Here is a 16924-nt window from a genome sequence, read left to right as displayed (position 1 = left end):
CCCTCTTGATTATTTCTGAACTCCATAGCAACTCAGCCCAATTAATTTACGACGTTCTCAATTGTGAAACACGGTGCGATAGTTAATTACGTCCAACTAGCACTTTTACGAAGCAATTTACCGTCGTAAATTGTCCGAAACGAATTTTTATTCGTCCTTGTCTTTTCTTGAAAAAGTTTTCTTGAAAATTAATGCGAGCCTTCTGCAACAAAGGCGAGAGTGTAAAAATTTGCGCGTTGGCTCATCTCTGCTAGAGTTTGGCGATGATACTAGCAATTAATCCCGGTTTTTGCTTAGCCTAATTAAGGTTAATATACTCTTCCATTTCGATGTATGAAATCGTAATTATAATACATTCTGCAATTATATAACGGAAACGTCCGCTCTTTCATGGTTCATGCTACAAAATGGTTTTTAAGGTAGCATGTCAGTGTGCATATATGTATATATATAAACCATAAACACAGTAATCAACCCCAATGTCGGTTTGGTAGGTGATGGTAGAATTCACCCGAGTACCAAGCCCGACGGTGTGTGAAATTCACACACAATAATAAATCATATGTATAATACATACTGTACATATATATTTTTATTTATTAGTACCTATCTAATTGTCTTCGATTTAAAGAGAGATATTTAAGGTGGCTCTGGATTTTTTTCAATACTCTTTAAGTGTGCGAAAGATTCTAGTGTAAAAGATATGTAACAAAACGTTATGTGCGGAGATCTTTGAAATATCACGACCTTGTCTGTGTGATTTATATATACACACACACACACACACACACACACACACACATATATATATATATATATATATATATATATATATATATATATATATATATATATATATATATAATTATGTATAGTTGTGTTTTTATGCTCCACAATCTCCATTAATGAACAACTTGAATTTCATATGATCCGCATTCATACATGAATTAATAATAAGAGGGCTAAATATTTCTTAATAGCATCATTTTGAAAATCGAATTTTGAATTTTCAAAGAACATTTTATTACTCAGGAGCCAAATTTTTCCCACGGTCGTTTCCGTCGTCGAATAACTTATGCTCATCGGCCTCGTTTTAATAGAGTCGGTTGAAGCTGGCCGACGGCATTTTCGAGAGAATCCTTCTAACTCGGGTTGTTTGTGTCGCGGCAGCGGCGTGTGGAAAGGGCTCGTGTTTAGTCGAGAGTTTCGGGAGGAGTGTGAGGGGCGCGCGGGGTGCCGGAGGTTGTGGGTGTCGAGAGAGTGGGGGGGGGGGGTAGGAGAAGGTGGGGTTGGTGGTTCCGTAACCGAGTCGACATGCGCGATAATGCATCTCCCGTCTGCGGGTCCCTACGGTTGCCATGGTAACCGCACCCTCGTATCGCCCCGCCTCTTCGTCCCTTCTCTCCTCCCTTCTGAGCACGGGGGAAGGGCGGGTTTTATGGGGGGGAGTGGGAAACACAGCTTCTCTCTCCCATTCCTCTGCTCTTCTCCATTCCCACGCCATATTTTCTCTTCCAGCGCACCACAAACCCTCTCCATATTTGTCAACTCCCTGTTCCTCTCTTTTTCTGCCGGCTTGCCCGTTTTACTCGATTCTGTACTATATGTCCACCTTTAATTTGCGCTCAGTCTCCGATTCGGCATTATCAACTGGATTATGATTGTCACATCTCTTCAAAACAACTCATTTGATTGAATAATGACGGCATTGCAAATCATCATTCCGGAATGATTTTGTTTTCTCTTAAACTGCAATTGTTAACCTTATTTTCGAGCTTTGTGAGCTATTGAGAATATTGATTCCGGTGTTTTAAATATATTTACCTTTGCCAATGAATGTTTCATTAATATCCTAATTATTTTGAATATATTATAATTAATTACATTGGTAGTTGCACTTTCACCCAACATGCATATATTTCTAATATGCCGACCCACGGGTTGATAGATGCATCTGAATTCGGAATGCAAGGCCCTTCCACGATTTTCCGGCTTCAAGTTGTCCCACGTACCATGACTCTCCCTTAATGCACTCATCGCATCGAATACATTTCTCCATTTTTTTGTATGCAGCGTCTGGCAACTCGGCACGCAATAGGTATTCATCCCTCCATGCCGCCAAATTTGATTCGCTTTTTCCACATCTAAACCTTAAGTTCTTGCGAGCTTATTTACAAAAAGGACCCTAAAATTAATCCTCAGGTTGAGGTGTTTTGCGTTCAGTTAATTTACTACTTGTACAATTATTCAACGAACAACAAGGTGAATTTCTTGCTTTTAAAAGACGCCACACTTCCCTGCGTTTCCATGTCTTCATATAAAATAATAATTTTAAGGCGTCACGTCGGACATCATGAATTCATAAAATTTAATAGTATCAGTAAAAAATCATCAGAAAAAAGAGAAATATTACAGATTAAATGTTGAACTAATGACATATTTAGACGTAAAACGGTGAAATAGGCAATCTTTAGTACTTGGGAATGGCTTAAGTGGTATATCGTTCTGAAAATTTGGCACCGTCTAAAAGTTCGTGCAGCGAAAAATATTTGATTTATGTCCTCCGAGAAAATACACGAATTCACGCTAAAGAACAGAAAAAATAATTATACTTCTACAAAATTACACTAACTGAAGTTTAAACAGAATCCGTCCAAACCTTTCGCTGAAGCTTAAGTTTGCACACTTCGTCAAAATGAAGCCCTTGATTTGTTACTCTCTCCTTAAGCCTTTTGCTGCTGAGCTAATCCGTGACGAGTCATTTGTCTGCTCTAATAAGAGCAGACAACTTCGGTTTACATCCCCTCAGCCACCAATTTGTGGTCGGCCTATTTGTACCCCCTCCCTCGGTTTCCAACACTCGGCACACTTAACGGCCCGTCCTCCCCAAGCCCCTCTCTTCTCCCTGCCCCATCCCCCCACGCTTATTAAGGGGCGCGCGCTCCTCTCTGCCGCCGCACGTGTGACTGCGTTTTCTGGTCCCACACATCCCCCAGCCGCCCTCTCATGGCGTGGCCCAACAAACCCCTTCAATTACACCCCATCGCAGTCTCTTCTCCCCCTCTTTTTGCCTCCCCGCCCCCCGAATCGCACGATTCCCCGACCATCAGCCCTTCTCCCCGACATTCCCACCCAAACCACGAGCTGGCGCCCGAACGCACAAATCCCACCATAATCAAATTCTAGCCTCCCCGCCCCCCAACAATCCGATTGCGTCTCCTCCTCAGCCCTCATTCGCCCCAGCACCCGAGCTCTACCCTGACTTCCCTCTCGTGTCCCCCTTCCCGCGGCACCCCGTCCCTTCAGCAGTCCAGAACCCCCCCTTTCCCCGGCCATACCCTCCGTTGCCCGCCCTCATCGATTTCCGGAAAACGCTTAAGGGAAGAAGAAGAAGGGGGTGGGGTGTCGGACCCGTCCGACCCATCAAAGAGGTGCCAACTTAATGGGAAAATAGCCGAAATGATGACTAAATGAAATCGAAGCGGGATGCATGTCAAAGGCTTGGGGTCGATTTAGCATATCGGGGCAAACCTAATGGCCCTGCGGAAAGAAATCTTATAAAGAAGTAACCAAATATCAACCGCATGATTAGCATGGGAATTGATTGTCATAGAAGGCATTCCTGGTAGCTTTTGAAATTTATTACCTTCATTATACTGATGCAGTGATGATTAGAATGAAATTGCCACCTGATTGTAATTCGTTGTGTGATGGTTTTTTTTCCATTTCAAAATATTTGGGAGTATTCTTTCGCAAGAAAATTAAAAACATTTTAAAATCTAATTTCATATTCTATATTTCGAAAGATAAATGGCGAAAGGTCTGACAAATCTTGCAAAAATTGAAATTTAAACTTCCTTTTCCTATGAAATGTGGTTTTCAAGTTTCCTTTGAAAAAACCCTTTACAATATTTCTTAGCGATTTAGCATTAGCTTATTCAAATGTATAGGTTTAGCAGTGTATTTTATTGTATAAAGTCTATTTTTTAAACTTTCTATTCCCAAAATAATAACTTGTATAGTTATAAAAGTATCATTTTCTCGCGTCCTGAATCGTGGAAAATAACGGAAAACAATGGTTATCAGAAGGGAAATTTCGGGCGGTAAATAACTTTCTTTGCATAACTTGCCGAACCATTCCGTTTTACCTGTTACTGTTGTCCTTTGCCCTATAAAATTGCCTCTGTTGCCTTCGAATCGCATCCCACAAGACCTCAGCAGCTTACCGGTTTTCATGAGGAACGGAGTGAGGGGAGGCAGGGAAGTGACCCTTTGCAGCTAATTTACATTGCTACTCGTGGAGCAAGGAGTGGGGGAGGTGAAGGGCAAAATTAACGAGGCCTAATTATCTATCTTGCTCTGCCCGATTCTCTCTTCTGCCCAACTTCCGTGGGCCAGTCTCGCATTTTCCTCCACCTCACCAGTAGGCATCATCATTTCTCTCAGTCCTCCATTTAACAATCGTCAATGGGATCACGCACATATTTTCACTTAAGACCTTTCTCCTCCAGAACAAATACTAGCGTCTCGTCAGTGTACTAGTTTATCGATAATACTTCAGAGAGTTGCGGCGAGAATCATAATCTATCTGTGTATCACTTCAAGACTCACCTTTTGAAGGCTTGTTTTATATGTATCCGTTTCCACTGTTCTACTCTGTCCAGCGAAAAGTTCCGGAATAATGAAAGGATATTAAGAAAACCCATAAAGTAAGCCAATTGAAAGACCTCTTTTATTTATAAGAAATTAATGGAAATCGGATAAGAGCCGGAACGGTTTATAAAGGGTCTCACGACTCCATTGACCTGCAGCTAAATGTATAAATGTATGAACCCACTCTGTAATACCTCATCATTAAACTTAAAACCCATGCCTGTCTCTTTTAAGCCCTTCTCAAATCTTTAAACAATTTTCTCATCCCTCCTCATGGCAAAGATCCTCAAAGGGGGAAAAAACATATTTAATATGATTAGTCACCCCCTGTATTCCAGCGTTTCAGAGAATTGATTATCACACCCTGCCCCCTCGCTGCCATTTCCCCTCACATGAAAATTCAACGTCATTCCTCCCCCTTGACTCCGTGCCTGATTACTAACTCCATTCTTCCACCCTCCCTCACCCGCCACACCAAGAGCACACGCGCCGGCTCAAGCCACTGGCGGCGGCCACTTTGTGGCGAAACCGCAACTGTTTGCCGCTTCCTTCTCGTTCGTACGCAATTATTGCCGAGAGTAACACCGATACATACGCCAGCACTTGATTTACACTACGGTGAAACCTGACTTCCCACGTACAAATAAGTCAGCCGTCGTTCATGCGTCGGCAACCAAAGCGATGGTCATGAAGGAAGGCCCCGTTATGCTTTTCTGTTCTATTGTTGTTTGGCACTTATTTTAGATGAAATGGGCCTTCATACATTATGCTCTCCTTTTTCACTTACAATATTGATTTACGCGCGGCTTCATCAAATATGTTTTCTCATGCGTCTTTTCTTCGATGCGTTCTTGATTCTTTTACGATTTCAGCGGTTACTTGAACTTGATCGTAGCTCGATTCTACTGGTATAATTTTTGATAGTATTCATGTGCTATTATTAAAAATTTTAAGAACAGATTATAATTTTAAATTGGTATTTCATTGCCAAATCGTCCTCGTAAAGAAAAGGATGCTATTCCACCCAATAGAACCTATTCAAATTTAAAGGAGCGTGTAGGAATTTTCATTAAATAAGTTTATTATCTTTTTATAAAAAAACGCCTTCCTACTGACCACAAGCTTCACTTATTTGAATGATAGTCTTAGGCCGGAATAGTAGTCATTTACTACCTTATGGACTCTCCTAGGAGTTTTCTGTCAGAAATCACCAAGGATTCTTTGAATAAGACACTAGGATACTCGCAGCTAAGAAAATACTATTTTTTATTATTTTTTCAGTGTTTCCTTAACTATTGAAATATCTCTAAATTATATGCTTTTTGTTGCGACGTAATACCAGTCATTTCAAAGCTCATATAGAATATTCTTGTTACGAATTTTTCAACACTATGTATCATAGTCAGCAACGTAAATTGTGTTCACATATGACTATAAGGCACTGCGAAGATGCCCTTAATACTTAAATAGCACAATGAGATCAAATCGGTCAACTGAATAACCCACCTAAATTATTTGGAGTCCTTGTTGAAGTAATTTAAATGCACAGAACAGTATAGTTTAAACAACTATTTTGAGTGGAATTTTGTGTGCGTTGGAATTTTCGAATAGGTAGCGATTTTAATTTGATGATACATACGAGACATCTACATCAATGTCCCGTTAGGGCGTGGTGAGGCGTATTAGGCAATGATAAATGGTCATGGTATTATGCATATAAATATATTTTTATTGATGTACTTCATGTAAGGAAATGCTAAACCTCTATTTGAAAGATAAAATTTTAGGTCTCGAAAAGAAATCATTAGAATCATCAACAGAAAGTTATCAATAAATCTTTCTCTATATTTATTATAATTTGCATTTTAACGAAACCATTTTTCATTCTTGTACGCTGCACCAGCCATATGTGAGTCACATTACTTTGAGAAGTTCGCCATTCAGCGTTTTACAGATTTTATTTTCTTAATATCTGATTTCAGACAAAAGTTCACGCTTTAAGAACATATTGTTATTTTCAATCAGCCAAGAATACTTGAGAGCATTCGTCGCTTCTTTATGTCCGTCCCTTCTTTCGGTTTCTATTCTGAACCCACGTCCGTTGTAACCTCGCCCAGTTAAACTCCTGCTCCCTGCGCCACTAGCACTTGACTCCCCGGTTCACAATCCCTAGACCGTTGACCGCTCACTGAACCGCAAAGAGCGCTGGGTGAGGACGGTTAGCCAAGGGTGCCATGCTATGATGTCCCAAGTTCGGTGCCTGCAGTGTGATGCCTTCACGGTGTTGCTACCTTCTAAATATTATCGAAACTTAGATTAAATAAAATAAGGCATCAAAAGTAGTTCACCAGAAACAGAACTCCAGTTACTCCCGTAACAACCGTTTCCTGATTTAAAATTTTATATTTCGTCGTATTCTCTTAAATCTTTAATATTAAGTGTATGGTTTCAGGATGCAATAACGCCATGTTACATGTCTTTTGCAATTTCATCCATTAATCGATCTATTCTTTTAATAGCATTGGGCTAAGAAAAGGAGGAATGACTTCTTCAAAAGATTCTAAATTTACTCACTGATAGGCACCGAAAATTTTGTCGAAGTTCTACTCATTTCACCATCATCCTTCCCGTCTTCAGGGAGACTGGCATCTTTCTCAAACTGTCGTCTCCTTCACTTTTCAGCCTACCAAGTTGTAAAAAACAAATTTTTTTATCGTAACGCGCTCCACATCCCCTCGGGTTAGCCTTCCTTTTCATTTCCCACTTTCGCTTCCCGCGGTCATTCTAACCCCCAGGGCACCTCCATTCAACTTGCCCCCTCTTCCTATCCTGCTCTGTCTCCCTCGAACTTCCAACCCACCCCCCCCTCGACAAATCCCATTAAACACATAAAATAACCGTTCCGGGAACCGCCTTTCCTCCCCTTCTCCGTTTTACAGGTGCCCCTGCATGATACTTGTTCCATCTCCCTTCCACACCGCCGCTACTGAACCTCAGCGTTTTGCCTCACTCGGCCAGTTCACTTCGTATACCCTCTTCCTCCCCGCAGGAATATAGAAGGTGCGGGGAGGATTCAGGGTAGCTGGCAATCGACCGCAGTTTGCCTTTTCTTTCCATGTGATCTAATGACAAAGGGCGGCGAAACTGCGTCGAGAGGCCTCGAAAAATACGGCCATTATGCTCAGAAAAGGCCCTTTCTAACTATTGCCGCGTCGCAAGTGAAATAATTTCTTCGGTCCTCCCCATGCACACCCTTGTTTGCCTTTTGTTTTTCTCATGAGAGGTATTACATGCTAGCCACTCGGTTGTTATAATTGTATCTCCTCCAACATCGCCGTAGGTTTTCCTTAAATGGTTTAAATGCCTGTATTCTTCGTTTGCACGCCACATTCGTCACCTCTGAAAGCCATATCTTGCTTATTTGTTGAAAGAAATACAAGATGATTGAAATGTCATTTAATTTGGTATTCTCTTGAGCGTGCAAACAAATGAGATTGAATGTTTAGTGGTGTTTCCCGTATTTTGCCTTGTGACAAAACATGAGTTTATGGCGTAGGATGTTATTGATTTATATTATTTATTGATTATTGAGTTAAAAAATAGCATAAGAAATAGTGCCATGAAGTAATCGTGCTATTATGTAACTGTGAGTTTTCAATGCTTGTGAGGTAACTAAATTGATCCGGAAAGTTAAACATCTGTTAGTCTTGCAGGGAAAACTTGAAATAATAAATGCAGCATGCAAATAAATGAGTTTGAATCGGATAGAATTATGAAAATTGAAAATGCGGGGACTGTTGCTTTGAATTGACAAGTTATTTTAAAATATGCCCCGAGTGCCCTTCTTTAGGAGCCAGAGCGTAAATATGATGAAATGAAATTAGTATACCGTATTTTGCCGCTTTATTTTAAGTCGGTGTACCTACTGTTGTAGAAAGATATTCGCTAAATTACTTTAGGAGCTAATGGAGCAGTTTTTGTGTAAATATATTTTTACTTTTTAATAAGGGAGAACGTTAAGATTATAACGCTTCCGTTTAAACAAAAAATATTTCGAAAGTATATGACTTTGAATAATAACAATTACTTGCCGAGGATGGTACTTTTTCATGTGCAATAAATATCGCTCTTAATAGCAAAGAAATCGTCCTGAAAATAAGCACTGCATGATGCCCTCCGGCCAAGATTTTGTCGGCATAAAAAAAAAACTCTTTTGACAGTTTTTTTGTTCTGAAAACTCATTTTTATTTACAGCACTAATTCTTTAATCCATTTATTGCTGTTTATGTTAATGTAGCACTGTTTCTGCACTCAAAAGTTTTCACTCACAAATAATCCTCAAGTCTTCTAAGTGTGACCACAGTTAATGGTTCTTATTTATGTGGCAATACTAAGCGTTCTCTTTTAGGTGAATGCGTTTTAATGGGAAGAATGTTGCCGCCTTCTTGGTGGTTGGATAACTTCTATCTGAGTTCACTCATTATTTTCGCCAAAATAATTTATGCTCAAGCTGGAGCCACTTCTGTTTCCTACGTGGATGACTGTTTCTGCTTTCTGTGGATGACATGGCGTTATTCCAAGAAAAGTTTTATCATATTGACCCCGTACCTAATACCTCGATCTATTCCAAATACCTTAACACTCACTACCCGGGTGTCGGACCAAAAACCACTTGTCTAATCTCTCCGCAACACACCTCTCAGACAATCCTTTTTAGTTGATTTTGACCTTCGACGAAGTCCGTTCACTTCTTTATAATTGATTTATTATGAAAGCAGCAAAATATACTTTTGTTCCTTTTCCCTCAACGTCTTACTCTTGCATTTTTTTACCACCAAATAATCATGGAAGCTCCCATGTAGATAATTCTAATGTTATGAATTCTTGGATAAGATTTCAGGTGCAAGTGGGCGGCCTTTGTTGTACTTCATGATTGTTTCTAGCTTTTCATTTTCTTTCTTTGGAAATGAAATACTGGTTGTCCTTTTGAATAATTTACACATCTTTTTCCTTCCATATTTCAGTATAAGATTACATCTCCTATTCTTAACAAATACTAACACAAATAAAACACCTTGGCCAACTCTCTTTAACTCTAATCCCTACATGCCTTTAATTTCAATCCTTTTTCCCTTCACCCTCATGTTGGTATTCTTTCTCTCCTACTTGCTTCCGCCGTAAGGACTTCATGTGACAGCGGTATCAGAGCACTCGTCGATGAATTACTATCCTGATAAAATGCATATGAAATATTCGAGTAACTTATATTTCATGAATATGCTTTTTGATGAACTTAATGAAAATGGCACGAACTTGAGACTTCTTTAAATAGGAAGCTTCAAGCGCCAATTTAACGTTTCAAGTTTTCGCGTTCCAAATTGTATACTCAAGTAATGTGCCAAATAATAAAGCAGCGGTGAATTCATTAAAATCGACGAGTGCTTTATTTTCTTTAAAATTCTTGATGTGCATGACATTGTGCTGTGTGTAGATAATTACGTATGCTATGCAAATATTTATTTTTGTAGTAATTACTTTTTAATATCTACGTTTACGTGAGCGTTGGAGTAGCGACAATTTTATATGTAACTCTCCGTTATTCTAAATTAACAGAATGTTTATTTGAATGCGAATTTGAATCATTTAGCATATCATTGTCTTAAAATCATTTACACTTTCAAAGTATAACATTGAAGGTAATCAATGGCACTTTTGGTGACAACATTTTGCAGTAGACGTATTTTACTCAAATCTTATTGCCGAGTGTTTAACAGAAATCAACCTCAATCAGTACACTCGGTTTAATTCATCCGCGTCATGATTTCCGCAGTTATTTTTTTACAGATGGTGAACGGAGTCACACAGTACTTAACACTTCCGGAAGTGTTTAACATCTGAAGTAAATCGTATTAAATGATTGGAATTGTATAAAATCTTATGGTTTGTAATATAATTTAATATGCTTAAGGTTTCATTTTATCATTTCTGCTCAATCAATGGATAAATTACATTATAGCTTAGTTAAAAAACAATACCACCAGCATGCTCATTTCTCGCTATGCTTGCTTCGCCAGTAGTATTCGGTAGATGGTTGTTTTTTAGTGAGTGTTGTCCAAGATAAGTGACAATTTTCCTGACCATTTCCTTTCAAAGCATTGTATTTTTTATAACTAAATTAACATGTCACAGTATGTCTATTTTAATATATAATCGTTTTTGTAAGATATTATGCACCATGATATCATAAAATAACCTATAAGTGCTCATTCATCACTGCTAGTAAATGTACTACTCATCGTTTCACTTTGCAAACTCAATGTACCCATGGATAAAAAAATTAAGTACTATTGATAAAGTTCGTTGTTCTGTTTGAAGGGTGAGAGAAATAAGCCTCACCTATTATGCTATTTTTTCTAATGTCCACGCAACTCTCTTATTTCCATGATTTCCCGCCAGAGGGTCGAGAGTGCGTCAACTGTGGCGCCACGTCGACCCCTCTGTGGCGCCGCGACGGAACGGGCCACTACCTCTGCAACGCCTGCGGTCTCTATTACAAGATGAACGGGCAGAACAGGCCGCTTATTAAACCCAAACGACGCCTGGTGAGTACCTGTCACAGCCCTTCAATTTTTATATTTCCTGGAGATGAAATATATTTCCTGTGACTAAGAGAGAAGATGTGATCAGGGTCGCATGATTGGAGTGGATTTCAAAGGCATTAAAAAAATGATGCATTCCATTACCTGAGCCCACTAATTTAAGAAAATATTACATTGAAAATAAAACGGAATCACCTACGTTGTCTACTGGCGTTCGCCGTAGCTAAATTTCTACAATCGCTAGAAGTCTTAATGGTTGTGCTACTTAATGACTTGCGGCAGGAACTTCCAGCATCAAAAACGTTTATCCCTTTGTTTAATCGTGTGCCGTCTGAGAAAAGATTAGGCGAACGGAGGCAAAACATATAAATCGAGAATATTTCCAACTATTTGATCGGCTTAGAAGCTGGAGAAGTAAATGCTGTCGCGGGGAAGAATATTTTTTCCTAACCACTTTACAAAAGGGATCCTATTTATTTTCTCTTGGACGCCGTGGGTGGTAACGGGAGCCTGTGGGAATTTCCAATTGCTCGCTTCATTCACGACGCGTCGGCCTCCCATTTCTCCTTACCATTTGTAGTTCTCCCCTCCTTCGCACACCACATTCACACACTCGTGCGCTCAAACACACGCACGCGAGCACACTTAATGTCCATTATTGCGTCGCCAATTCTGAAATCCAAAAGCGGCTCTTTACCCTCTATCCCTTTAACCCACTCCCTCTTTCCCGCTAACACTCCATTACTCTGAAAGAGAGAGAGAGAGAGAGAGATAGGAGCAATGGTGTGGTGAGGCTTGGGGCACCGGGAGAAGGAGAAACATTTCACCCTCTTTTCTTCGTTGTGGGCCACTCGCGTCAATCACCATTTGTTGCCCCTCAATGGCAACAATGCCGGGGCAACAATGCGGCGCCGCGAGAAGTTTGCGCGTACGTATGGAGATACTGTTTGTGTGTGTGAACTCTGAAGAGGGGGGGAGAGAGAAATAGGGTGACTGGGTGGTAGGGAGGAAAGGAGGTGGGGGTCTGAGAGGGAAGGGGAGGAGGACCCTTAGCCATTGTTAGACCTGTGACTTACGAGCTTTTGGAGGGGATAGTGAAAGGCCGGGGGGTCTGAGGTGAGAGCAGGCGGCGAGGGAGCAGGAGGGGGCGAGAAGAGGAGGATGGGACTCGGGATCGATGGAGTTGGGGCGGGTGTGTGTGGGTGGAGGTGTTTTGGGAAGTGTGCGCATTGAATTGCGGGCGCCATAGGGCGCGGTGTGAGGAGAGGAGATGGAGGGCGGGGGAATCGTGGGGGAGGGGAAGTGGAATCGGAGAGAGTGAGCCTGTGGGAGTGGAGGCAATGAATAAAATCGCCGCAGACATCGTCGTCCACGTCTCGGGTGCATGGCTTGTCCCCGTACTCAGTTTGTCCGGTGGTTTCTCGTTTTCGGATCTCGTGCCCTCGCGGGAAATTTCGTCATGTCCACAATTGTCTGAGCCCAGGACCACCCCACGGATCCCAGGACCACCCCGCGGACCCCAGGAAATGAGGGCAGCATAAGTGGACGAACTTCTATAAAGCTCGGTAGTTTTCACTCTGGCACTCTTATGATTTATGTCGCTCATGATTTCGGATAAACGTTATTTAAGCGCTTTCATTTTTAACCCTCTTGAAATCAATTTATAAATTACATACTCTTAGAACGAAGTTCACTTTGACACACATAGCAATGGAGCTTCTCTATTGTACGCACTGATTGCCTTGCAAGAGGAAATTGTTCTCTCTAAATTGGAGGAATTAACGAATTTTAAAGTGGACATAAAATATTTAGGATTTGCTAGATTTTTCATCCGAATCCCAGCAATAGAGCTATTATGAGAAATGTATCATCATCGTACTCGAGCATAATTTACAGTGATAAACCTTTATTTTCCAGATTTGGCTTTCATGAAAATGTTAGTAACTTTGATTTATTTTACTTGGACTTTTTTTTATTTTCCTTGGCTATGCGTTTGTATAAGTCATTAATCTATTGTAAAAATCGGGGTGAATTCCATCAAATATTTTGCTAAAAGCATATTATGTGCTACGATTTTTTCTACGAAACTTGTGAATATTTGCGCTCTGCATCTTGAATAATATTGCAGCAACATAGTCAAAGAAGGGAACAGGCATGCCAACTCCAAAATTGCGTTAATCGTGTTCCATTGGCCTTGAGCAGTCTTACCGTAGTAGAGAGCTGCGGGCATGTTCAGAGCTTTGATTATTGAGTTATTGCGGCATGCATTAAGACATGGGTTTTTTCTTTAAAAAAACGGGCGATTTCATCACAATACTCGTGCTTAGGCACCTTTGTATTGTGACCTTCGATTAACTTGACTGTTATTCCACTCGCATTGCCATTTTTCCCAAGCATTTGCTGAGCCTTTCTCTTCAAATATCACTTCGGAAAATTTACTAGTGCACATCGCTGACTAACGGGTCGCGCGGATCAAGCCGACATCGTAAAGCAGGCGGAGTAGACGGCACAAGGTATAATCCCGAATAGGAGGGAGCGGGAGAGAATTTTTCAACGCACCAGCGCGCTGCACGGCTAAGGCTTCGTTCTTTTTGCAGTGCATTAGCATTCAACGCCGGAGACAGCTCAACAGCATCCATTGTGGGCCGGCGGTGGGGAGAATGGGGTGCTCAGCGAAACTCCCTTAGCCTCTTATATATACCCTCTGCGGTCTTGCGATCTCGGACATGTAACTGAGAAATGGAATTAGAAGTGGATTGAGTTTGGAGGAAGGGGGATGAAACCGACGCCTCACGCAAAGCAATGGGATGGTTTTATTTAGAAAAAAACATTTTCAAGCTGGAGCTGCCCAAAGTAGGTATGCAAAACATTTGGACATCTCCTCGGGAGAGAGTTTGATTATTTTCCAAAATTCTTTCCTCGTGTTTCTGATTTCTGCCTGATGTTATTTCTTTATGGTGTAGGGTGGTCCTTTTTAGAACACCACCCCAGTGTTACATCGTGAGGATACTATTATCCCGTGTGTCAGGTGTCACAAAATTGATAACCACTATCGAATATCTACTATGCCTAGTCTTAAAGGAAGGGGATAATGTACTTCAGATTCAGTGCCATGAAGCGTAAAAGCCAATTGGGTTTAATTATGGAATCCGATTTGATTTGTTCTTTTTTTTGGTCTTGTTTATAAAATCCAATCACCGTGAGTTAGCATTAGACAGCTTGGACTTTGAAGAAAGAAACCAATTTCGACTTCATTTCTCTCTTTCTTTCTCTATTTATCGATGAGACCAACTAATGACCCAGAAAATAATGCTGTTCGTTTTTTTCCTGAGTAACACTTTCTTGAGGTCAAATTGTGACCTTTCGAGTGGGTTCGAATTAATTGGTATCAATTAAATGGTCCAGAATCAATGCCTCCAGGAAATAGCAATAGATTTTGTAGGCTTAGCGGGTATATTATGATGCTGCGACCATTCAGCGATAGAGAAGACTTATGTCAAACATTTTCTTAGAATAAAATCCAGTAGCCTTCTCAGACCAGCCGGCACTAAAACTACCAACTACACGTAAAATCAAAAGTAATTAGTTCCAAAAATGGGATTTTCGCTGCTTTTAATACCCTCCTTCACACCCCTGATGCTTCCCTTTTTCTCTCACTGTCGTCTTACATGGTAAAAGGGAGAATGGGAGGATGTGAAGACTCGGTGTTCGAGGTGGAGTGGAGAAAATGGAAACGGGACTGCCGTGTTCCTCCCGAGTGGATGCCACTCCGTGCCTTGTCTCGAATGCGATTTAAACGCCGTCTCAGCCACCGTAAGGGAGAAGAATTTAGTATCCTAGCAACCACGCCACCGAAAAAGGACCTGATGCCTTTGTGAATTATGGGCATCGGCCAATCGCGCGAAAGAGAGTGATGGAGTGTGGATGGGACGGAATTCTAAAACGGGAAAGAGGGCGGTCGGTGCGGAGGAATATGGTGAAGGGGGGAAAGGGACGGGGGCAGTTATTAGAACCAGGGAGGGAGAAGTTCTGTAATTAGGAGAGGTGTGGCCAATGCCTCTGCTCTTATATCCGAAGAAATTTGCTGTCATAATATTTAGTGAGTTATCTTATATGATATTAAATTTAAAAGCTCGGTTTGCGTCGTTGTGTGCACTAAGAAGAGTTTGGTTGTATTAATGATTGCTAATTTGGATAGTAGCATATTAAGCGCAATTTTTGCTTCTGGTTCCAATTTTTACGTCGCAGTCTATCTTAGTCAATTTTCTGTAACGACGCCCGTCCTCTTTATCTTTTCCTCCAACCTTTACGGTTCTTCAATTTTCAAGAATTCAGTGGTGTTCAGTTTCAAATTTTAGTTCTTTATAGTCTAATTAATTGTGATGCTGACTTTTTTTATTACTTGAAGACTCGCTCCCCCAAAATTTCATAAATAAACTGTTCATCGTGCAAAACATTGAATTCAGTCGTACTTTGCGCGAGAAAAAGAAGTTATCTTCAAAATAATTTCTAAATTCGTTTGAGAAGGAAACCTTCGAAGAAATACTTCTCGTATTTCACCAAAGAAGGTGTTTGGTGTGGTCGACCCGATGGGGTGGCAAATAAATGCTGAAAAGTCACATCACTTGGAAAAGCAAATGAGACAAATAAAATCGTATCGTGCCGAATATAACGGAAGGCGGGGATGTTGGTGAAAGCATTGGGTTTGAGGGAAGTTAAAGTGCATGAAGAGGGAGAGGTCGGGAAAAGACGGGTAAGTGCAAGGGTGGGAGTGCCGGTGGCGAATAAGCACGGAATTGATGCGAGAGAAATTGCGGACGGTCGAGGGGCGATAAGACGGGATCCGAATCGATGGGGGCAATATTGTTTGTGAGGGAGATAAACTCAGATAGCCGAGAGGGGTGAAAAAACGAGGAAGGAGACGGAAGGGAGGAAGAGGTGGAAGAGAGTGAGGAGGCGGAGGAGGATGAGGAGGACCGGAGGGATTGGAGCAGGTGGGATGGAGGGATATGTGAGTCGGAATTGAGGGGTGTGAGAGGTTGGGCTGTATGGTCGGAGCAGGGGGTGGTGGGGAGGATGTTGGGCACGAATAGAAATGAGTGTGCAGGCGGCCAGGGAAGGCATTAGAAAGTCAATGGACCCGAAAGGAGCGAAGGGTATGCGGGGGTGGTTGGGTGGGTGGGTGGGTTGGCGGGCGTAGAATGCGGGTGTGTGTATTTGTGTGTGTGCTCCAGTCCGATTCGTTTGGCAGGAGAAGGAAGGATGGTTGGAGGTGACGGGGTTCGAGACTGGAGCGGAAGGTGCCCCTCCTCTCCGCCCACCCTTAAATGGGGTAGTCACGGGGGTTCAAAAAGAAGTCAGGGGAATTATGCATGACTACCGTCCTCATCCTCCCACACTCAGCATTTCGAATGGTCTGGAGTTGGTGAGGTGGCGAAGAGAATATTCTTGTGAAGACCCACGTTGTAACTGGGTTTTTTCTTTTCAGTACAACGTACTGGGTACGACTTTTCTTGTTTTTATTATCTGACCTCTAGGGAGTGTATCGTTTTAGTGATAGGCGTCAACGATTTCATTTACATGCATAATGTATTCCATAGTTAACATCAATCAAATATATTATATCCGTTGATGAGTGAAAAATTTATTTGTAAGGATGTAAATAAATAGTG

General features: G+C 41.3%; 1 protein-coding gene across 1 annotated transcript in view; it reads left to right on the top strand.

Annotated features, from left to right (window-relative positions):
* Positions 1-16924, top strand: part of LOC139691087 (GATA-binding factor C-like) — a 228756-nt gene that overhangs the window by 118600 nt on the left and 93232 nt on the right. The window contains exon 3 of the mRNA XM_071588832.1: positions 11110-11255. Coding sequence (XP_071444933.1) covers positions 11110-11255 — 146 coding nt within the window. The remainder of the gene's footprint in view (positions 1-11109; positions 11256-16924) is intronic.

Source organism: Hetaerina americana, unplaced genomic scaffold (assembly GCF_022747635.1).
Source record: "Hetaerina americana unplaced genomic scaffold, ioHetAmer1.1.p SCAF_3, whole genome shotgun sequence".
NCBI classification, from domain to species: domain Eukaryota; kingdom Metazoa; phylum Arthropoda; class Insecta; order Odonata; family Calopterygidae; genus Hetaerina; species Hetaerina americana.
The sequence above is the reverse complement of the archived record's forward strand: the minus strand, read 5'-3'. Positions and strand labels throughout refer to the sequence as shown.